Source organism: Anopheles merus, chromosome 2R (assembly GCF_017562075.2).
Source record: "Anopheles merus strain MAF chromosome 2R, AmerM5.1, whole genome shotgun sequence".
Lineage (NCBI taxonomy): Eukaryota > Metazoa > Arthropoda > Insecta > Diptera > Culicidae > Anopheles > Anopheles merus.
Genome location: NC_054082.1, coordinates 23,301,995 through 23,325,180, shown reverse-complemented (window position 1 = coordinate 23,325,180; position 23,186 = coordinate 23,301,995). Strand labels below are relative to the sequence as shown.

Below are 23,186 nucleotides of genomic sequence, written 5' to 3'. Positions count from 1 at the left end.
TGTCCCCAATGTTCTGAGCTCCGGATTATAGTGTCTGCATGGGGTTGGGGCAGGTCACTGCAGGGATGGTTATATTTTTCCCCGCCACCAGCATTACTGTAATTAATCATGAATGGAAGGAAATTAAATGCTTCATTAGCGCCAGGGATTGGTTTATGTGCGGCTGAACAAAGTGCGCCGCGTACCGGAACGGCCACGCTGGACGCTATTGCCCAAAGCCATTGCCCAACATACAAAACAAAAACAAAAAAAGCAAATCGGCATGTGATGGACGTGTAGCAAAATTGAGCGACACGCAATGTGGACGCGAGCCGTAAAATAAGGCCAAGAATAACGCGCGTGCTTCAGCAATACATCTGTCGCCAATCTGTTTGCGTCCGTTTTTGGGTCGGGGGCGGCAAGTTCCATGTAAGTCCTGCCAGGGCGCATACGTGTTGGGGGCAATTAGCCTTGCATGCAACAACATTCACCCACACGCTGCCCAGGCTGGCTCATCGCTATCGTTATAAGCGGTGTGATCAAGCAAATGGTTTTGAACAAATTGATGGGCCTGTGCTGGCCGGTACATGTTCAGCGACACTTACAGCCCCGACGGATAGCGATCGTAAACAATCGTTGATGCAGCACGGTACAGTGCAGGGGTGCAGTGTGAGAAAGACGAATCATATTTGCTGTTGAGCTGTACGGGCTACAGAGCCTTTTTCCAGGCATTATAAGACATACTTATATTATAGAATAATGAAGGCGAAAATGTTGAATGTTGGACAACTAAACAGCTGTGTCTTAGGTACGCTCTTGTTGAGGTCAAAGGTCAAATGGAACTAATGGTAGTACTTTAACTTATTCCTTAACAAAAATCCATTATTTTGAAGTATTAATTCAAAATTTAAAGTTACGACCTGCTACATCAATGTTTGTTATTGACGCGAACGTAACTCGATAACGGATGATAGGGAGATCTAACGGCGTAAGCCATCCTTCATTCTAACATATCGCATGCCTGCACCCGTTAGCGAAAAAAAAAACGAAAAAAAAATATTAAAAACACTTTCTCAATACATACGAACAAACATTCAATCTTCCAATCGTTCGACTCTCGGCGACAGACGCCAGACGAACCTTCGGCAAACGTAAAACATATCTCGTGTGGCTTCCCAGAACAGGCCCCACCGCAGCAGGTCGAATCGAACAGGTGCGTCGCACGTCGTCGCCACGCGCCAAACGTAAACGATAGCAGCTCCCTTGAGAAGAGGAATAACAGTCTTTTCATTGTCCCGTCCGCTCCTCAACTTCCTTTGGCTTTGGTAAACCCACCCGGGAGTCAGCCGTTGTTGCCGTCGCCTGCATTTCAAAACCGTTCGCCCACGTCTATCTTGTTCCTTCGCCTTACCACGAATTGTGTCGCAGAAAATGGAACCGTAAACATTGAGCTAAAAACTTCTTGTGTGCTCTAGGAACGGGGCACTACAGGCACTAACAATTCGAATCGATTCTGACCTTTTCTGCTCTTCTGGGTAAGCCTCCCACAAGCACGGGAAAAAGGAACAGTCCCCGGCAGATCGTTAGTGGCGCGTTTACTCGTCTGCGTTTGCCGGTGGCTGGGAATTACCGGGGAAAAACTTCTCGCCAAGGTGTCCTTTTTTCCAGCAGAAAACAAGCAAACAATAATAGAAACCATCCACTTCCACCCTTTTCCCCTGTCTCGCTGCGCTTCAACAGACAAAACTTTTTTAGCACCTTCCATTGGACGCAGCGTTTTCCCCGGCCAGGTGGACATCGGTGTTTGCGTAGGCAAAGCCCATCGGCCCAAGGTCCACGTCCACGTCCCCGGGTAAAGTTGTTGCCCGTACTCGTATGAATTTTACATGAGTGGTGGAAACTCGAAAGCGCTTCACGTCTCTTTTACCTTTGCGAAATTTATCTCCCGAGGAAAGGGGGGAAAAACAGGCACAACAACAACAAAAACCGTATTCCGACATACACATCGACACGCACACGCAAGTGGTGACTGCAGCGCCAGCGATGTTTATTGTTATTGGGTGAGAAAAGGAGGCCCCCGGTGGCCATTACTTTTCACCGACAAAGTCATTTGTCTTAGCCTGTCCTCTCCTGGCTGTTTCTCTCCCAGCGCCCACACCTCGCCGCTGGAAACCTCTCCCCGGCGATGTGGAGAATCTATTCCCACGGTTTTGGACGGCGTCATTGTGGCGTGGTTTCACTGGCAGTGCCAATACAACCCGGGCTAGCAGTCGTACAGTCATACAGGAGGGGGGTTCGGTTTTGGGCAGGGAAATTTATGAAACCGTGCTTCAAGTGGGCTTTATGCTCACCATCTCACCTCCCGCCCGTTCAATCGAGGTGATAAATGGCCTTGTGGCACCAGTTTTCAATCCAAGTGGTGCTTGTGTACACCAAATGCTCCCCAAGCTGGTGGGATGTGTCGAACGTGGGAAAACGGTATTTTCCCTCACCAACCCGCGGGTATGGATATCGCAATGGCGCTCAATATCCCCACATATCGCGATTGATTCGTCGAGATGGCTTACACCTCAACCACAATCCTCGGCACCCGGCTTGGTTCACCCATTCCGGGTGGAGATAAATAGCGCTCAATTCATTCACTAATCCTTCGGTGTTGTTGGTGGTGGTGGGTTGTTTTTTCTACCCGCTTTACGCTGCGCCCGTAAGCTTCCCATCGACGCTTAGCGTTGCGTTTGCGTCGCCTAATCCTACGGGCAGCGCTAGAATCCTAACTCAGGACCTCGGAACCATCCAAGCCCACCACCGTGCAGCGTGTGGCGAAAGATGAGTCGTTTTTTGTTGTTGGTCAGTTGGTCCTTCGCCACCGTGCCCAGCCATAAATTCCAGCGGCAACGTGCCGGAATGACATTCTGCAATCACGAATGGTTGGACAAGATAAACCGGGTCACCCCGAAACCCCAATCCCACAAGTTAGTTTGTAAGCGCCTGCACGGTCTACGGCATCCACGGCGCATCCGGCGTTCGGCTGCAATGGCTTCGAGCGCCAAGCCAAACCAAACCCGAACGTCGAGACCAGTCAAACTCTCGACCGGGAAAATCAATCAAAAAAGAATCGAAGGCAACCAAAAAACTGGCGGAGGGCGAGCGGGGGAGCTGACAGAGCAAGAAGGTAAACCAAATCGGTCGATTGAAATTTTCCCGATCATCGCCACAGCAAACTTAACCCATTTCCGGAAACTTTTGCCTCGTTTGCAGCCAGATTCTCGATGCTCGATGCACCGGAAGCTTAACGATGCTCACACAAGAGGCAGCTGAAAACCGAGGGGAAATTGCGAGACAGGAAAGGTAGCGCAGGCGGAGTGGAGGGGGGGGGGTCGTAACGATCCCTGTAAGTATCTCCCATTTGGATTTGTCTGCATTGGAAGTAGCTTCAGATTTACAAAATTGCAAACGAGCGTGTCTTTTTCATGGTGAATGAACAGATGAGGTCATGTTTTTGCAAAATCGAACCACGGGTACGGAAACTGTCGTCCCTTCGATTCCTTTTTGTTGGTGTTGTCGTTTTTTTTTGTCCTTTTTTCTTTCATTTGGGTTGAGTTCCGCTATGGGAATTAGGAAAGTTTTTGGTTGCCGGTTCGGTCACTGGATCATGACAAGCGAGCTTTAAGGATCCTTTAAAAAGGCTTTTGTGTCTAAAATTTGTGTCTAAGACTAAATAAGCCTTTGAAGGCTCTTTTTTATAAAACAGACCTCTGAAAAGTATGATCTTATGAAGAGAAATTACATGTTTTAAAGAAATTTAAAACAGATTGATATAGAAAACAGCGCTCAACTGTTGACACTTTTACGTCGATCAACTTCACATGAACGATCAGTCTGTCTGCGGGAATGTGTCCAGTCGTTCTGCCCATCAAATCGTCCAATCACCCCAAAACGCTCGCCCAATCACAACACGCTTTCCACTTTGATTGCTTTGCGCTTCCAATCGCACATAAACTTTGCTTTTTGGCATGTTCGCTCTCCCTTTCTCACGGACGATTGAAAAGCAAAACTTGTTCATACTTTTGGAAAACTTTCTGCTGACCCTTCCTATCGCTTCGCAGTATTTGTGCCTAGCGGCAGTATCCAAGCTGACCTTTTCGCTGCGCACTCACCTATCGAATCAATCCAATTTTGCTGTAGCATAAACATCGTTTCTATTTCACGGGTAGTAAATTTCCTCTAAATTTCCACAGGCTTATACACATACACGCATAAACAAGCACGAGATAGTAGAAGGTGATAGCAAAAGAAGCTGCGCTAGCACTCAAACGATGCGAGCTTTTCGAATTAAAACACAAGGTAAACAAGAGAGATACCACACAACGTAACCAATAACTACCAACCATGTAACGTAACCATGTTTGATTGTGCCACGGGATGATTTGCTTTATCTGCGTTGATGTAATTGACAAACACCTATTCTTTTCTGCTTAATCTATTTCTCAATAATACGGTAACGAAGGTTTACATTTTGCTCATTTTATTTCCAACGATACTATTCCTTGTACAGGTAATAATACAAAAAAACGTCATCTTATCAGCAGAGCTCAAGCAAGTGTACGTCTGCCATCTTGCTAACCTTCCAATTAAGTGCCAATAATACGGTGAAAGCACTCACAACCACCAACTGCCACCATTAAAGTGAAACAATAATTCAAAAGCGAACCTTTCAGCCGTGTGGATCGTGTGTTTGATCTGGCTGGAAATTGTCTTACTTAGCGTTCGCTTTGCTCCTGCTGAACCGTCCCATTTGGTTATCTCACTTTCTTTAGCTCCTGTCCCACTGTCCCGTCGCTTTTACTTTGCTGCTTCAGCATTAACATGGTTTCGTTTTACTTTTGCTGATTAATTTTATGCTAATGGCACCTGACAGGCACCCTGATATTGGCGCCAGCTGTCGGATGAGCTTTCAATTTTGTCCCACCAAGCAGGGAGAGTCTCGATTTGTCCGCTGCCCACTAGACGTGCCGGAGGACCGTTTGCCATAGCAACACACTCACACAGTCACCGACCCCGCTACCAGCACCAACTGGGTGCGCGAGGTAATCACGACAATAGGAACGCAGGACGTCTATTGACCTTGTGACAAAATTGCAAAGCATAGCAAGATCCTAAACTTTCTCCGCAGGTGATTCGGGGTTTTTTTTTTCAAACGAATATTTTCCCCAGTCAGTGTTTTCCGCTTCCTTTCTCTCCTCTGCCGGTTGGGCAATGGCAGTTCATTTTAAACACTTTATTAAGTTCGCACCGTTTTTGCAATGGCGACGCACAACCAGGGTGGCTCTAATCTAAGACACCTGTGCTGCCCGTTGTCTAGTAGCCCGGCAGCGAGGCCTCGCCATTCCTAGAAGGCCGTGGGACCGCACCATACCCATTTACTACTTGTTTGCTTGGTGAAGTATTGTGTTACCATAGTAAACAGTAGAAATAAAACTCATCTACCACTCTATCTCAGGGGGGGGGGCAGAGATCGCAATCCTTTCACCAACCTGGCTGTTGCTTGCTTTCGTGCTAGCGGGAGAAATTGAAAAGCAGACGAGCGACAACAACAAAAAAACAAGAACGAAAGAAATATAATCACCTCAGCGAATTGGCAGCGACGGCAGTGCCTTACACGCGCCAGAAATAACCCTCCCCTTCCTCCGCCTTTGCCCCATAGCGAAACGAACAAAAGCACACTCTATTTGCTCATGATTTTCCACCTGTTGCCATCGGGCAAACAATCGATATGCCGTTGTTTTGCTGAATTCCGTAAAGTCGAATCCCGCTCGGCCCGGTCCTTCGAGTCCTTGGAGCATCGTTTGCTGCCTCAATCGAATCAAATCGTTTGCACACACACACACACACACACACACACACACACACACACACACACACACACACACACACACACACACACACACACACACACACACACACACGCGGAGCTCGTGTACAGCTGGCGCTAAGAAAGCAAAGAGAAAACTCCAATTGGGAATCGAGATGTTTGATTTTCTTCTGCTTGTTCACACACACAATGGGCAAAACGAAACAAAAAATGATGCATGGAACTACGGGGAATGGGGAATGAAAAGACGATCGCGACCACGGCTGACGCAGTGGTCTTGTGTGTGCCGTGCGGCGCCTGCAAAGTGGTTTCAAGCCGGCTGGAAAAAGATTTCCAATTTATTACGAACAAACAATGCCGGTGGAAAACAAGTGCGAAGAAATAGCCGCTTTCGCTGCTCACGGGGCGTTTGGGTCTGAGCAGCTAGCAATAAAGCAATGTGTAAAGGAAAACACACACACTTTTTGGAAACACAGGGCACAGGGAGCATTGCTGAAGAAAAAAAAGTATAGGAAAGCTGTCAAGCTCGTTCCCGAATAGATGTGATTGTGGTAAAATCGCCGGTTCTTCCGTTTCTGTCGCTTACAAAACGCTATCCCCGTTTTCCATTACATTTTGCTGATATGGGGTTTTGTTTGTGTGTTTGGTTTAGCCTTCAATCTTCCCTTCCATCCAATATTCAACTAGAGCGATTAGTAAAAAGTGGCACACCAAAAATACAATTTCCCCGTGCAATGTAGCGAACTGCTTGCGCTCCCAGATTCCCTCATCCAATTGTTGTAAGCACCAGGATGACGAGGGAGACCACCGTTGTTTCCCTTTCGCTCATGTTTACGCACACACACACACACACGGTACACTCACCGTCTCACAGCAGCAGCAATAATGATGATGTATGACCCGGTTTGCGTTTGCGATACGACAGCAATCACTTAGCAAAGCTAGATGACGCAGATGCTCCCATAAACGTACAAAAAACCCCCCCCGTCTCCCGACCATTAAAACCCAACCCAAGGTGAGTTGTGATATTTTACGCAACGTCAAATAGGGAATTTCTTTCAAAAGCTGCTGTTTCTTCGCTGGTCCCAACAATCTGTGTCCCAAAATGTTTTCCACAGCAGGTGACCAAACAGAGTGAAGGCAGTAGCCGCTACAGTCAATGAATAATAAAAAAAACAATTTCTTGCGATACAGTTGATGATGATGATTGCACTTTTTTTGTTGCTGTTTAAGCATCGATAAACTTCTACAAGTGGGAAGAGAATCTTTTTTTTTTTTTTTAAATGACAAAACCAGTTAAGGTAAACTGCTTTTTGAGCTATTCAGCTGCGTCTTGCGTAGCGCAAAACTCAACAACTCAACACACAAAGAAGGTAGGGAAATTCGTTAATCTCTTATCACTTCTCTTCCTTCCACACGGAACGCGGAATCTTCTAAGATTCACGAGACAATGGTTTCATTTTCCACTGTCTCCCGCTCGTTGTTTTTCTACAAATGATTATTTTCCATCTCTTTCCCACCTAAAAGCCTCAGTTTTAAAAGTTTCCTACCGTCGGCAACAAGTGTACTGATGGGAAAACGCCTCTCTATCCCCGGGAAACAACCCCTGAATTGGGCAACGAAGTGGAGAAGAAGATTTCCGTTCCAGTCATCGTTTTTTTGCCCACTACTTTCACCCTCTTCCCGGGCCTATGTGTTGGCCCCGAGCGGAGAGGATGGTGGCAAATTAAATCCATCACACTTACAAACGGAACGAGCGAGCAAAGTTTTTGGACAGGACACGCTTAAATGAAGGTTTTCCGCTCGCCCGCAGTTTCTGGGGACGGACCCGGCAACTAACCAACTCGGCAGCAACATTCGCACCCAGGAGCCCACCAGGCGCGCGCCCCCCCCCCCCCCCTTCCACAAATGTCATCATTCAAACAATGAAAATGTCAGACAGCGAGCGCGCGCGCGTAACTTTGCTCGGGGAAATTCAATTTCCAATTTTCCCGGTCACTTGACAGACGGTCGGTGTGGTGCCCCTTCGAAGCCCTCCTGTCCGGAGCGCCCGGTAGCCCTGTAGCTTGTGTAGCTGATGCGCTGCCTAGCTTTACACAACCACCCACCAACACCGACACACTCACACTTACCAGACACACGTACGTACCCAGCTACGTACGTTGACACGTTCCCGTGTGCGTTGCTGTATCGTATGTATTTCATCGCACAGTGAAAGCTTTTCTTTGTGGTTGTGTTTTCTGGGCGCCTCCGTTGCGGGTCGCACCAAACCCCAAAAAACCCCACACCACCCATGGTCGGAACATTCGTGAATGGCAAAAAGGCAAACGTCATTTGTGTGAGGGTTGATTGAAACCATTCTGACGTGTAGGCTCCGGGCTAGTGCCTTGTATCCCGCGAGGTGTAACATATACCGACCCCGGGCCACCCTTGCGCGCCCATTACACATTCGTGCGCTTCGCTGCGTGCGCCGCCGTGTTGTGCGGACGGCGGATCTGTTCCACTGCAAAGGCTTCCCAGCGGGTACGGAGGGGAAACTTTAAACAATGCTGAAGCGACAGAATATCCAAGCTACATGGGAACTGCTTCCGGCTGTATCTCAACCCCTTGCCCGTAACCTCATTCCTTGCCTCTTTATTTGGAACAAAGACAAGAAATGGGAAAATGGGAACAAAAAACGCAAAACTTTGAATGAATCAAGTCCCGGCTACATGGCCGACTTACGTCTGGTTGAATTGGTGAAACCTAATCAAACAGTAGGGAAAGGAAAGGAAAAGCCAGTTCCAGTGCACGTCCTAGCTTTCCCTCCACTCACACCCCCCAATCGCTCTATCAGTGAATCCATTTTTTGATGAAGCGATTTTAAAGCAGGAAAGCGGTTTTTGTCTGGCTGTGTGTTTGGCATCTTTACCCAAACTTTCCCACTTTTGGGGGCCAGAAAAGAGTGTCGTTTATCATTTCCAAACGCTTTGTGTAACGCACATTCAAATGAAACGCACGTCACAAAACCAGTCAGGCTCACGCATTTTCGAAAAACAATCGTACTGCCCCGACCTGATCGCTCCCAACATTGCACGAACAAAACCGTTTTAAAATATTTGCCTTTTGCTTGTGCAAACAAAACCCTTTGAAGATGGGATGAACAAAATTCGTAAAAATAACATCATTCTTTCCTCCAGCTGTATAACAAACAACTCCAGCGGGAACGGGAAGGGTGGTGGGGGCGTGGATGCAGTGGAAAATCACAAAAGGTTACCTCTCTACCCACGCCAACCAACATACACTTTGCATCGACCATCTTGGCCACAAAATGGGATTCACGCATACACACACACACACACACACACACACACACACACACACACACACACACACACACACACACACACACACACACACACACACACAAATAACCCGTAAACACACAGAACTCCACACAGAACCGCAGTCCCCGGGAGCAGCGCCGGATCGGCGGCACGGGGTGGCGCGCTATCCCGCCCGGGTGGTTTTATTAATTATAATTGAATATTCGCAGCAGCGGCGGCACACAATGATGACAAAAGAGGGCGAGCCGACGACTGACGGTGCTGAGTTGAGTGAGTTTAGTGGGAAGGAAAGTTAATCAATATTAGCTTCGTGGTGGTGACACACACACACCCACACAGCAGCCAGCAGTTTTTGGGGCGATGGAGCGGTGTCTGTGTTATTAAATTTATTTTATTACTTATTCCAGAAACCCTGCTGTGTAAAAAGGGAATTGGATGAGATACCTTCACCCATCCGCTGCTGGGAGATGATCACGAGATGGGCAGTCTTTTGTCGTTATATTTCCAGCAAACAGCATGCGTCGTTGCTGAATGAAAATCACTATAAACCGAAAAAATGCACCAGTTTTTTAGAAATACACAACAAACGAATACACTTTGTGCATCCTCAACGTACAAAGGGGTGCGTTTTTGTATTCCCTTCGGATAAAAACCTTTGCTTGTTTTCTTCGCTCCACTCAAAACCCCTACGGACACACTCAGTGGCGGTGGATAAAATGGGTGGTACGGTATTTTCTTTCATCTCACCTGCAGCAAAACAGTAAGAAAAATATCAGAAATGTATCCAAGGCAACGCCCAACTACTGAACGGCCTCCTCGGAAACGGTGCGCTCGAAAATATTTAACATCTATGGGTGTATGGATAAGAGAAAAAGAGAGAGAGAGAGAGATGCTGCATATTTTATGTTATTTCTGATCTCTCTATTCCGGGGTCAGTTTTGTGTCTCGAAATCCATTTTTGTTAAGCACTGGCAGAAGGGCGGGAATGGAAAGATTTTCCCATCTCTTTTATCAGTGTTTCCCACAGCACCAAAAGTAGCGAGAGATACAGTGGGAAGTTATTCTTGCGATACTTTGGCTCGCCTGTGCTGACGGTGGTGGTGAAGGAAAAGGGGACGCCAGTTTACCTACCATTACCGACACCGCCATTCCATTGGCGGGACAAGGAGAGAGGAGGCAAAGCGAGTGATAGTGGGGGTGATGGGCAAAAATTGCACATTTTTCCGGGGCAAAGAATTTAATTTAGCTACACAAGTTCTTCGAATTCGCAGCGAATATCTTATTTTTACTACCGCCCATTCCTCATCCGACATTCGCCCCATGCGAAAACTCACCCAACAGAAAACATCACAGGTTCTCCCTCTCTCCCCACCCCCCCCCCCCCCCCTGGCCCGAGGTGGTGCGTTGAAGATACAGATAAAACACCCGCGCTCGCCCGTTCGGATTATGGTCCTAACAACAGGGCCCAGAAAAAGGGCTAGAACATGGGCTAAGAAAAATGTCACTTTTTTGTTGCGAAGTTTACATTCTTCGGGCCACCCCGTACCGTCGGGCTCGGGCAGTAAAAAGGTAAAGTTAAACCAGCGGGAAAGAAAACTTTACCGTCGCTACGCTACGGTGCCGCATGGATGGAAGCGCCAGGCTGCTGCGTGTACGCAACAGGCGGCGTGTAAGTTGCTCACACGCAAATTCAAAGATGCGCACACAGCGAGAGAGCGTTCGCGTATGTGGCGTGTTGTTATTGTAATATTTTCGCTACAAACCTAATTGAGGATTTGTTAACTTTTTGCTACGCGTTGATAATGGAATATTTAAAATTACATCCGAAAGCGGTGATGTGCTGTTGAATGCTGTACGCACGACGGCGGGGCAACGTATACGAGTGAATTTAAAAAACAAACTTTTCCAATTAATACAGCGCACCATGTGTTGGTGCGGGGAGCGCTTGAAGCAATCGGGGAAGCCGGAGGGATGTTTTGGTGACGAAATATGTTCGCAAAAGAGGACCCGAACGAGTGCTCTAGAGTGATTGTCAGTGCGCTAATCTTTTCCAGGTACGTGCGACTGTCATCATTAGGAGAGCCACGTTTATAGATAGCGCTTCTGCAGAAGAGAAACCCCCGAGAAAAGCGCAACATATTAAATTGCGTCAGAGCAACTGCGCTCTATTTCACCGCGGTAAAGAGTTTTTATTTTCGAACATAATAAAAAGCGAGCTTAGACTTGCATTGTGACGGTTTAAAAGTAGAATGGTAATTGGTTTCGTACCACTTAAAAATAGCAACAAACATCTTTTATAAATCGTCCTTTGGAAAGTGTTAAAAATAGTTTCAATTGGTTGAAAAGGTTCCACGGTTCGGGAGCAAAACACGCACTATCTATTTTTATATCTATCTATCTATATAGCCAACGTTAAATGCACGAATGAGACAAACGTTAAGTCTCCAACAATAAACATGTCTAAGTATAACAGTAAATGCATTTCTAGGTCAAGCCAAGTCACCTTTCATTCAAACCTTTTAATCAGCTTTTTATACTTTCATTTTGAGTTTCACAACAATAAGTACTATTAATAATTTCATTGTTCTTATAAAGCCGGTCTCGTGGTGCAGTCGTCTACTCGTAGGACCCACCAACATGCCCGTCATGGGTTCAACGTCACCTGATCGCCGAAACCTTAGAACTTATTGCTTGATCTCAATATTTTGAGCAATAGGCAAATGATTTTACAATTATTGAAAAATTGGCAGCTGTATTAATCACAGCTAAAATACGAAGATTTAAGTCCAAAAGCAATCAAGGGAATAGTGTTCAGCTAGTACACTTTATGATATTTTACTTCATTGTACAATATGATACAATCATTCAAATATTTAAATTGAAAGACGAGCAAATACATGAATGCCTCTCCAGCAACGATTTTAATGGGAAGATCAGCGAGCACCCCACACCCTGCACCATAGAGAGATTCGCTAATTAATTGAAAATCGTTTCCCATTCTTTGCCGAGCCTTCCGTTTATCCCACCCGCTTGGCTTTTCCTTCTCCATTAAACCACCGGACCATTACTGGCGATGAAAACGACTCGAGCGAATCATCGGAGCCATTTGCTTTAATTTATGTTCTTACTATTTCTCCATTTTACCTGTCCCGGGCACGGCCTGCGTCGCTTCGCAGGAAAGTATACCAACCCACCAAAATAGAAAAAAAGGCAAACCAAATCTTTCGATCTATTCCAGCTAGCCGAAAAATGGCTGTGGCTATCTTCTTGCAATCTCCTCCTCTCGCCGACCGACTGAGTAGTAAATAGGTAACCCGAACTCGCCCAATAAGCGCGGTAAAAGGTATCCATGGAGCAGATATCAAATATCCCGACCTCCATCAGCATCAGCTTGGCAGCGCAGAGGGCCGAACGGGGAAGAATATACGCGCAACCACAGGCCCAATTTGAACCAACCGCGACCCCCACCGGAGCGTTTCATCCGCAGGCCGAAAGTGCACGGGGGAAATCCCTCATCAATTTATTAAGGCTTTTTGTTTTTTTTTTTTTTGTTCGGTCAACCCATGGTTTTGGTTTTTCGAAGCAGTTTGTGCTGGATAATGGCGGAGGTGATTTGGTCATGGTGTGCTGGTAAGAAATTAAATCTCTTCCCCATTAGTGAGTGAAACCGATTTATGAGCTCGCGTGGGTTGACCACCCCAACACTAGAGCACGCCTTCGAACGTGTACCTCTAGCTGTCGCTAGTCCACGTGTGGGGAAAATATGTCAGAATGAAGATTGATTGTAATAGATTCTTCTAGAAAAATCATTTATGTGACAATATGGAACATTTGCCTTGGTTCCTAATATCCTTGGCTCAGTCAAATCAAATAAATCTGATTTTAATAATTTGTTTTTATTTTATCAAATACTTATTACAAATCCCCGTTATGTTTTGAATCACATTACATAAATATTTCTATTTCTCACTTATTAAAAACTAGGCTGGCTTACATGCTTATCTTGCACCATCCACGAGCTGCAATTTTTGGTCCACATCAAGCAACCCTCGTTGCAGCAAACTGCATCTGCAGCTGCAAGTTGTGTGGGAAGCGCCAAACCCACGCACCCACCCGTAACTACCATAACAACGCGCCAAACATAGCACGAAACACCGCAACGGATTGCACCATTATAATCCATAATCAACAGTGCCCGCAACGAGAATCACGAGAATCACTACACTTCACACAACCACTCCACCGTTTGCACACCGTTGGTTGCAGTTTCCGATGAAGCTTTAAAACGAAGCGCACACAAGCAAGTTTTCCCTACCGGGCGCGCGCGTACCGGGCAAGTGGAAAACTGTACCACCGTAGTGTACCGAACAAGTGGAAAACTGTACCACCGTAGTGTTTTGCCCCACACCGCGCAGCGCATCGAACAGCGAACAAACTGGCTTTGCCTACCTGTTGCCATTGGCAGTGGTTTGCACCACTACAGTGAAAGCTATATAATGAACCGAGAAGTGCCCGCTAGAAGGTCGGTAACGATGGTAACCGGGTGCAAGAGAGAGCAACACAAAAAAACGATAGAAAGTGCTCGTAATTTTAAGTTTTCCCACGGCTCAAGTTGATGTGATCGAGCGGTGCGCTTCAATAGACTGAGAAATGGATGGGTTTGTGTGGATGGTATAGATTGCGTACGTACTGAGTACACAGACAGTGCTATTAATGATTTTATGCATGATTATCTTGTGCTGAAAAGTTTCCAATCGAGCGTTGCAGTGAGGCATTCAGTTTCCGTCTTTGAACTACAGGATGCGAGGTGAAAAATCTGTTTTAATATAACCATTGAACGCGCATGATGCACATAATACCTATACATGTATACCATATCATTAAATGTTAACTGAACTCTGAACAGTGGAGTTATAAGGCAGATTCGTCTAGTGGATTCAGCATAGTATCTAGTATCTATCGTATTTGCAACTAAATAAAAAAAATAAAAGACAAGATGCTTCACCAAATCCCTTTTTTATCGGTGTTGAAAACTTAAATCATTGACATTCTCATTCACATGGGTTTTAATGACTATATTAAGAGATGACATTTTTTTAAATATCCTAAAACATTATAAAATTGATCGCGTTTGCTGAAAAATATGCACTGAAATTATTGATGTGGCATTAAACGATGATTGGATGTTATAACCTTTTATCATCTCTCGCAACAAAAGAAAACATACAAATTTAATACCTTTTTGCAACAAAGAAAAGCTTATTAAACTTTCAAACATCTACATCAAAACAAATCGCTAGGAACTTTCGGCACAGCGTCTTCTGCTGCTTGCCACAAAAAACTTTACAAAGCAATAAAACATGCTTTCAAACACTGACAGAACCATAAACTGTAACATATTTTAAACGGTTTTGTCCGTTTTTTTTTGCATCATTTTTGCTTTCCTTCCACCATGTTACGGTGGCGGAAAATCGATCGATTTTCCAAACCGATCCCTTACGGTCGTGCCGCGTTTGGCTCGCTCGCTCAACCCATGTGTCTTTGCGGGCGGATTTTCCTGATTTCCCTACAACCACCATTCCTAATGCTTCTAATGCTGCTCGCTTTTCCCCGCTTCCCCTTGCCGGCTTCCCGTTTGGCGTTGCCCGCCAGGATGATGATTTATGTAGCTAATTTTAGCAACAACCGATGACAGCCAGCAGCAGCCAGCAACAACGAAACGAAGCAAATACACAAACACATACACACACACACGTACACATAAATGTGCCCGTGCTGGAGGAATGTTTCTCCAAAATAAGAGCAACAGGAGGGAGACGCACAGAATGCAAAGCAAAAAAAAAAAGCAAAATCCCGTCACGCCATCCACTCCGACGGTCCGGTCCAGTGTGCGGGTTGCGAAGGACATCGAAGGAAAAGTTTCCCTCTTGCCCGGTGTTTTCCCCGCCATTCCATCGTACAAGCATTCCATCGTGCAGCCCGGTGGCCACGCTCCGCTGGGAAATTGCTCAATTGGTGGGGCCGGAGTGTCCGGAGTGAACAGGGGAAGCTGGGAAGCATGCGAACGCGTTGCCCTGGATAAGGCAAACCGGAGCCACCGCCATGGACGACTACGGCAGGAAGCGTGACGATGTAAGCATCCCTGCCAGACCACACAGGGATGCTTTGATTTATTTTTAGTCCCCGTTTATGTCGCTGTCTGTGTGTACGGAGCGGCACGACCGTTCGATTTCGCATCACGCGAGCGGCGTGCAAAAGGTGTAGCAGCACGTCGTGTTTCGCCCACTTTCTAGACGCGCGCGCTTTGCGTTCGGGAAACGCTGTGCCTCTCTTGCGTAAAACGGGAAGCCAACAACCGTCGTCCTGGGCGGGATGGTGTGGTGCGATAAACAAGCGAAACCCATTGGTGGTGGTCCCATTTTTCTAACATCTAACCGTTTTCCACTGTTTAAAGGGTTGAGCATTATTCGTTCGTAAAATTAGCAACTTTTTAGGAAAAATATGTTCTCCCTCTTTTTCTGTTGTTTTTAATCTCAATCAACGCGCTGCCTTTTTTCCTACTGTATACCAATAAAGCAGGAACACAAGCTTTCCGTGACGGGAAGAAAAAAAGAAAACCAAAAAAGGCATTCCTGCCATTTGAAAATTTAAAGATCGTCCCATCGTTGCAAGACGCTGTACCTTTTCTGAGCGGAAAACCAAAACCTTCTGCCAAAAATCTGCCCCAAAAAATCCGTTTTCCCTATTCCATCTGATATTCACTTATCATTTTTGTTTTATCTTTGCCGCAACCAACAACCGTGCAGCAGCAGCAGCGGCAAGGCATGAAGGTAAGGAATGGAATGGTAAAAAGAATTCTATTCCTTTCTGCATCTTGCTTTTTGTTTCGTTGATTTCTACTTTTCCCGAAACACGCTCCCACCAGGACGGACAGCAGCCACGCCGCTGCGCTCGTGGCATGGGCGGTGCTCGTGGCATGGGAAGATTCATCGCTGTCATTTTCTGTTTGCGTTACATTCCTTGCGTTCTGGCGTGAATGGAAATCTGATTTGGAACATCAAACGAAAGTACGGTGGTCCTTCTTTTTTTTGCTGTTAAAGTTGGTTTGGGGTGCAATGATGTACGACATTGCCTACCAGTGGGCGACACCAGCAGCAGCAGCAGCAGACGATGTTACGCGCGTGCGGATGATTTGCAAGACCAGCTTGAGAATGATTGCCTAACGTGGTGCGTCTGTTGCTTCAATTATCATCAGCAATGGAGCATCGTTTTTCGTTCTCTTTTATTTCAGATGTCATGAATCGTGAAAAGTGTGCTTATTATTCGCACATTACACACGTGCGCGTAAGATGGAGGCGCACGGTCGTTTATAAATGTAGGGGGACGAAGACACGACGTCTTTGCTCGAGCAAGTTACAGGATAATATTATACGGTCTATTATTTAAAAACTTAAAACAGACAATAAATGCGGTACAAATACCATCCACCTGAAGCTTCTAAACGCTCAGTCGCGCAACAGTGTTGCGTACGCCATAGCAATGATGTCTGACTAATTTTCATAATCCATCCGCAAGCGGCTCGTTTGTCCAAAGCAAATAGATGCATGATCCTCGTAGTATCCTGATAGCCTTTTGACGCCTTGACTCAACGCTTTGCATAATGAAGCATCTGTCAACACGTGCTCAGCTACAGCTCGTACCGCTGCGGGCATAAATGGGGTTGATAATTTTGCCGACGCCATTGCCATCACATCATTGCTCGCTTTTCGTACCGGATGCTTGGTCTTAGCATCCCCGAAACCCATTACCATAACGTACCGGAAAGAGTAGCTTAAAGCGATGGTGTCCTAATGTTCCATTCCTACCGCCAGGGACGTACCGAACACACCCGAACGATGATGATCCATGGGTTCAATGGTGAAGCGAAAGCTTCGCAAAGTGTCACACAGCGTAAGTTAATGCACGACAACAGCATCATTTCAATTTCTTCCACCGCACACCCTCGCCGCAGTGAGCCTCTGTCAGCCATTTTTCGAGCATTGTTTTCCCATAAAAAAGCGCTTTTAAAAAATAAACCATAAAACGGATGAATAAGTGGATGCTCAGCGTTCGGGATCACACACACACAGCCATACACGCATACACACATACACACACAGATTTTGTCTGCTTCAGCGGCTGGGAAGGTTGTGACTAGACGCATACCGGAATGGCTATAAAAACTGGCAGCCTGGCAGTCCATGAAAAGACTTCATCGGCTACACAGTAGAATCCGGAGCATCGTGTCCCTTCCCACCTCCTTCCCACCCAAACCAACCCAGACACTGTCAGCTAAATCAAAACAGCATTCATAAAACATATTAATTCAATTTGCATATTTTATAGCGCCCCTCTTCAGATCCTTTCCGTGAGTGCAATACACGTCCGACCATCCTACAAAAACCTACGCCCCTCTCTAGCCCTTCCAGGTGGTTGGCAGGCGGACCAAATTTGGTACCAAATAATTCTTCTTGCCAACCACGTGCGCCCAAGTTCGTTTCCCATTACCCTTCCGACCCATCTGGGGAGGGCAACAGGGGAAAGAAGAATTCAAGCTTCCTGTCCAAGATTGGTCCTTCGGCGCGAGCACGTCCGATACGTGGACGTTTCCGAGGTGGAAACGGGATCAGTAGTGTTCGTGTTCGTCGATTGTGATTGAATTTATAGAATTCAAATTTATTCATCCTGATTTCGTGCAGCGAAACACGAATCGGTCGCCAGCTTCCCAGCTCGCTGGAGCGGTAAACATCTGGCTTAAAATAGCTCATCTCACAGCACTGGGGCTGGTTGGTTGGGGTTGGGTTTCCGTAAAGCGGTTGCTGCTAGCGCATATCGATTTACTATTTTGAACGACCTTCTTTGCAACTATTCGTTTTGTATGTTTTCCTTGCTTCAGAAGCTATGCCCTACTGAGTGATTTGCATCCATCAGCAACAATCTGTTGCTTCAGGCTAATTTTATATTCATCTTTTCAGAAGCAAAAGATTAACTTTTCAGGGTTTCTTTCTATAGAGAGAGAGAGAGAGAGAGAGAGAGAGAGAGAGAGAGAGAGAGAGAGAGAGATGGTATCTCTGGTGCCTTTACTGGGGAATGAGACTTTTGAAATTTGCAATGAGAGTTGCCCAATTATAAGTTGAATTTCATAGAGTGTTTCAAATTCAATTCCAACTTTGACATTGGGGTCACAGCTTGCGACTCAAGACGATGGAATTATCGTTTTTGAGTAACCTGCTACAAGTAAAATAATATTTTTTAATGCTTTAAATACATAGTAGCACCTTTAAATAATGATAATATGACCAATCATGAAAACGTACTAACGGAAGACGACACTCAAAACGTTAAAAGTTCTGATATTATTACGAGCTCTGTTCTCGTTCGGTTTCGGATCTAGTTTAGAGTTATCAATCATAAGAATGAACCCTCGTAAACCGCCGCCGATTCCATCCACACGTCCGAATTTCAATCTTCTATACCTTGCTGCCACCTCGGCTACACGCTGTAGATGTAAATGTAATAACCTCATAATAAGATGGCTACATGGCACTGTTTCGGCGGTAAATTATTTCACAACACCTCCAATTCCATCTACAGCCTACGGCTCCCCTAGTGAATCTACAAACGCACCCACCGTTTCTTTTCCCTGTCTCTTTCCCTAACATCCACAACCCTTTTGCTCTGCCTACCTCTCTTGGGATGCAAGTTGTTCTGCTTAAGTTTCAGCATCCGAGGCGTGGCGGGACGGCAGCCAAAGCTGACACGAATTCATTAGGGATTAAACGGGGCCCCGGGAAGCAAAAGGGATTAAGACGCCCGACATCCTTCGAGCCAGGTTCGAGCCAGCAGCCACGCGAACGCTATCGCGAACACTTTTCACAATTAACATTAATCATTGGCAATGGAAACCTCCCTCGCTGCTCCAGATGGGTCGTCGGCCGTTCTTTGTCCCCCAGTTTGGCTTTGGCAGAATAAACGATGGGCTGTTAATGGACGAATGAAGAAGGTTTTCCCCCTTCATCGTCCATTGCGTCCGAAAAACCAGTCCATGGCTCGAGAACAGGGAAGGGGGAAAAGTTTGTCTGTTGAGTTTTGCACTTTGCAGCTTGCTTTCAGCTGCCACCATCTGATTGCGTTATCATTTCACATCGTTATCACTTGCTTACGGGCTCCAATCTCCCCTACTACTTGCGCTTAATTTTACCTTCACTTCACGCAACCATACTAGTGCTACTCAAAATTCGCCAGTCCAACGCCAGACAATTCCTACGCGCAGCGAACCATTTCGAACCCATTTCTATTATGCTGTTGCTTTGTTCCGTGTTCCGTTTGTTGCGATTTCTTTTATCAAGCAGACTGTTTTCTTTGAATTTCGCTAGCCACACCAGCCAGCGCTCGGCTCGCTCGTTTGCCTCTGAATGTGCGACCTATGGAGCCAAGTTTCGCTCACCGGACTCACCCGCTCATCCCGCCGGCTTCTAATGGTTCAACAGCCCCAAACACGGACGGGCCAGTCAACAAACCTTTTTGCCATCGTTTGTGCGATTTCCGAGATTACCGGATTACGCGGGGCGGTAGAACTTTGCGCTTTCCACTTTGCCACCAGGTCACGGCGTTTGCGCTGGTAAGCGAAAAGTGGCAAACAAAAACACGCCACACAAATGAAACTGGCCACGGGTTCACGCATCCACAGTGAGCGAGCTGTTGATGGTGGTGTGGGGCGTGACGATGGCAGTCATCGACTCCATCTTTTATGACGTAATTTCTCGACTTTGCTTAGCCATAAAGTGGCTCCCATTTTTAAGCCACCCCTTCCTTACAACCCACCCCGGTCGAACGCAATGGATTGCTCTCCTTGCTTCAGCTCTTTTATTAGTTAAGCAGTAAAGAGCAAAGCGTGGGGCGAGAGAGGTTTCTTGCAGTTACCTTAGACTACCTGTACTGTTAAAGGTGCTAGAGCAACTTTTCCACCATACTTTTGCTATTCACCGCGATGAGTCGCATCAAATTCATCTCGGTGATGGACGAGCACATGCACCGGGCATGCCACCTGAAAGGGTGGCAGCCTCTGCTTCGGACGGGCTTAATTAGGTCATTGAAAGTTGTGCTCGGTGTTTGTTTCCGTTGGCTCGCTGGCCGCGTATAAAACTTTACGACCAACCGACCTGTTCCGTTCGTGGTCGTTACTCGCGTTGTGAAGCATTCCTTTTTTGCAAATCCCGTTACAGGATGTTGCGCTAAAATGACACAGTAAAAGCAGTGCAGGAACATTGCTATCGGTGTGATGATTTTCCCCGAACAGACTCGGGATACCCTCGAATGCCCTTCCCAGCGGGAGTTGCTGATGGGGCTCTGCAACAGCACAACAATTTGTAACACAACATTGGTTGGATCAAATTTCAAACATCAAACGCATTGACCATTCTTGTGAAATTCAAAACCCTTTCAACAACTGGTCTAGGCGCTGTCCGATAAGAACCAATTGGGTTTCGTTTTTGCTTAGAATTCTGCAGTGATGCGGCACTAAATTGGAAATCCTCTCGCTGGAATAGAAGCAAGGATTGGAAGCTGGTTCTCTCAATCAGCTGAACTTTTAATTACAATTTCTCGAAAGTATGTGATTCATCATCTAAATTAGTCAAAAGAAATTTAATTATTGATCAACTTATCTGCAACATGCTCATAGCAATAGAACAGTGTTGAACAGTCCAGGCAGTTCTTGCTTTTCAACATTCCGTGCAAAAGCAAAACATCGGATAGCCTTGAATGCAGTGTGCAGATTACGGTTCCTATCGTGATCCACCTGATTGCACAATATTTTCAAGGCTCAAGGCCATATCCCAGTTCGACCGCAATGCCAGGGATCAGCTATAGGCGCGGTGACAATCACAGCTGACCTTCGCCTACCGCTACCGAGCTCCGAAGACTCCGAGCAGCCTCCAAAGGGTGGCAGATGGAGATTCCTAGGATGAGGTCACACTCACCCACGGACCGCAATTGCCTGCGGTAATGCTCCTATCGAAGCTATCAAGCTGGATGCTGGAGGGGGTAAACCTTTTTTTCCATACTCAAAAAACTCTTTGATGTTGTTAAAGCTCTTCTAATCTCTTCCATTTCATGGTCTACGAAATTCGCACGCATGTGTGTGTGTGTTGGAGGGAGATGTTTCAGAGTAACTCATTGCGGTGATCCCGTTTTTTTTTTGTTCCTATGTCCATTAATTTCAAACCACACCTGGAGCGGAGCTGTCACCAGCAGATGACAAGTGAATCAACCACCAAACTTCAAGCCTAAGGACGGTGTCAAAGGATAGAAAATCTCTTTTTTTTTATTTCCCTTCTTATTATTGCTGTACACGAGCAAGCTACTGGAGGAGATTGTGTTAGACAGAAGTTGTTCGTAGAGCTCGTATGATATGAGGCAACCAAACCATCCCTGCCCAACGAGAGACTGTTACTGACACGCATCTAAACGAATGTGATTACTCTGGATTGCACACACAAAAAAAGGTTGAATGTAGTAGTGTAGGATACATTAAATTTATGGTACAGTGTTGCTTTTTCAAGTGTTTCCGAAAGCTTCATGTTTATGGGATAATAGGGAGAGACAGAAAGAAGAAGAGAGACCGAGATGGTGTGTGTATGTATGATAGAAAAAGGGAAACATAAAACAATCGAGTCTGTTACATACATGATGCCGAGATTGGTTCTGAATGTGGCTCTGTCGGTCGAGTGGCGTGTTTGTCCAAGATTGTCTTATGCCTTATCCTGAGCCACTAATCACTTGCTTGTCTATTTGTCTACGATCAGTACATTCAGTTATTTGCGTTAATTTTAGTAGTGTTTTCTTGTTTTTTTTATGGCACAGCTTTTTAGCTCACAATTACCACAATTTGTTCATTATTACGCACACTCATGCACACACACACAAACACACAAACTATCGACACGTGGTAGGAACGCTACGCTAATAAGTGCTCCCAGTGCAACACCGCCATGATTGACCACTAGTTGCTCCGCTCGAGCTGCTGCACACCGAAGGACACGTGTCACACGTCTACGCGCGCGCTCTCGAGTGAAGGTTTCGAGCCTTTTAACGATTGTTTTACTACTATCGCGATCGTAAAGCGGATTCCAGATAATGGGTTGTAACGAACAGGTCGTTTGTACCAGGCTCTGCCCGTCGTATCTTAGTCAGACGCACACTCACCTCATTTAAAACTCCACTCTAATCGCTGTACCGCTGCTTGTCTTATATTTGCTGCACACTAAACGTCTGTGTCTGCCAGCTTTCTACCAATACTGCCCACCGTGCAAGCGAACGATTCTAGCGACGGTCCTTCAAGCGTTGGTTTCACTGATGATGCTGAAGATTAAAATGAAGCCAGCCGAACTAAATCCTCCTGCAAAACGGCCGCGGCTGCTGTGCGTTGAAGTTTGCTAGCTCATGGCACACTTTTCACCACTTTGCACGCTCTTTTTGCTTGTTATACACCACACCAATGCGATACCAATGCACACTCAGACACACTTTCTCCACTGATTGCCGTGCCGTCCGAGAGCTCACCCAATGCCCAAAAACTAGCTAGAGATAATGAGGTGGGATTGCTGTTCGCCGTCGTGGCCGTTTGTCCACCGGGAGCAGTCCTTCGTACGCGACTGAGCTCGAGCGCGCCTCATATTTCACTTTTATATGGTACCCCGCAACCAGCAGCACCACCACCCAACCCCCATTTGCTTCGACCCCAAGGCCACCCCGCACGCTAACAGACCCATCAAAATCCGCCGTGGCACGAGCGGGCTCTCAGCCGAAGCGCAACAGGAGCCTCCGGTCGACACGGTTTCGCCTGCCCGGGAACGCACGCATTGCGCAATGGCTGCACAAATACACGCACGCGAACGCACGCACACTGGAAAACTCTCCCCCGCCACCTCCAGTGCAATGACCAGGGCTGCACAGCTAGGGAGAGCGAA

General features: G+C 46.4%; 1 protein-coding gene across 6 annotated transcripts in view; it reads right to left on the bottom strand.

Annotated features, from left to right (window-relative positions):
• LOC121603549 overlaps positions 1-22,893 on the bottom strand; it is a 161,407-nt gene extending 138,514 nt beyond the window's left edge. For 5 of the 6 annotated variants that reach the window (XM_041932418.1, XM_041932422.1, XM_041932415.1 and 2 more), the window contains exon 1: positions 21,904-22,893. Coding sequence is in view for 1 of the 6 variants with exons in the window: in XM_041932421.1 (XP_041788355.1) it covers positions 21,904-21,905 (2 nt within the window). In the remaining 5 variants the exon portion in view is untranslated. The remainder of the gene's footprint in view (positions 1-21,903) is intronic. The other variant, XM_041932419.1, reaches the window with a different exon arrangement.
• Between the last annotated feature and the right edge of the window lie 293 nt (positions 22,894-23,186).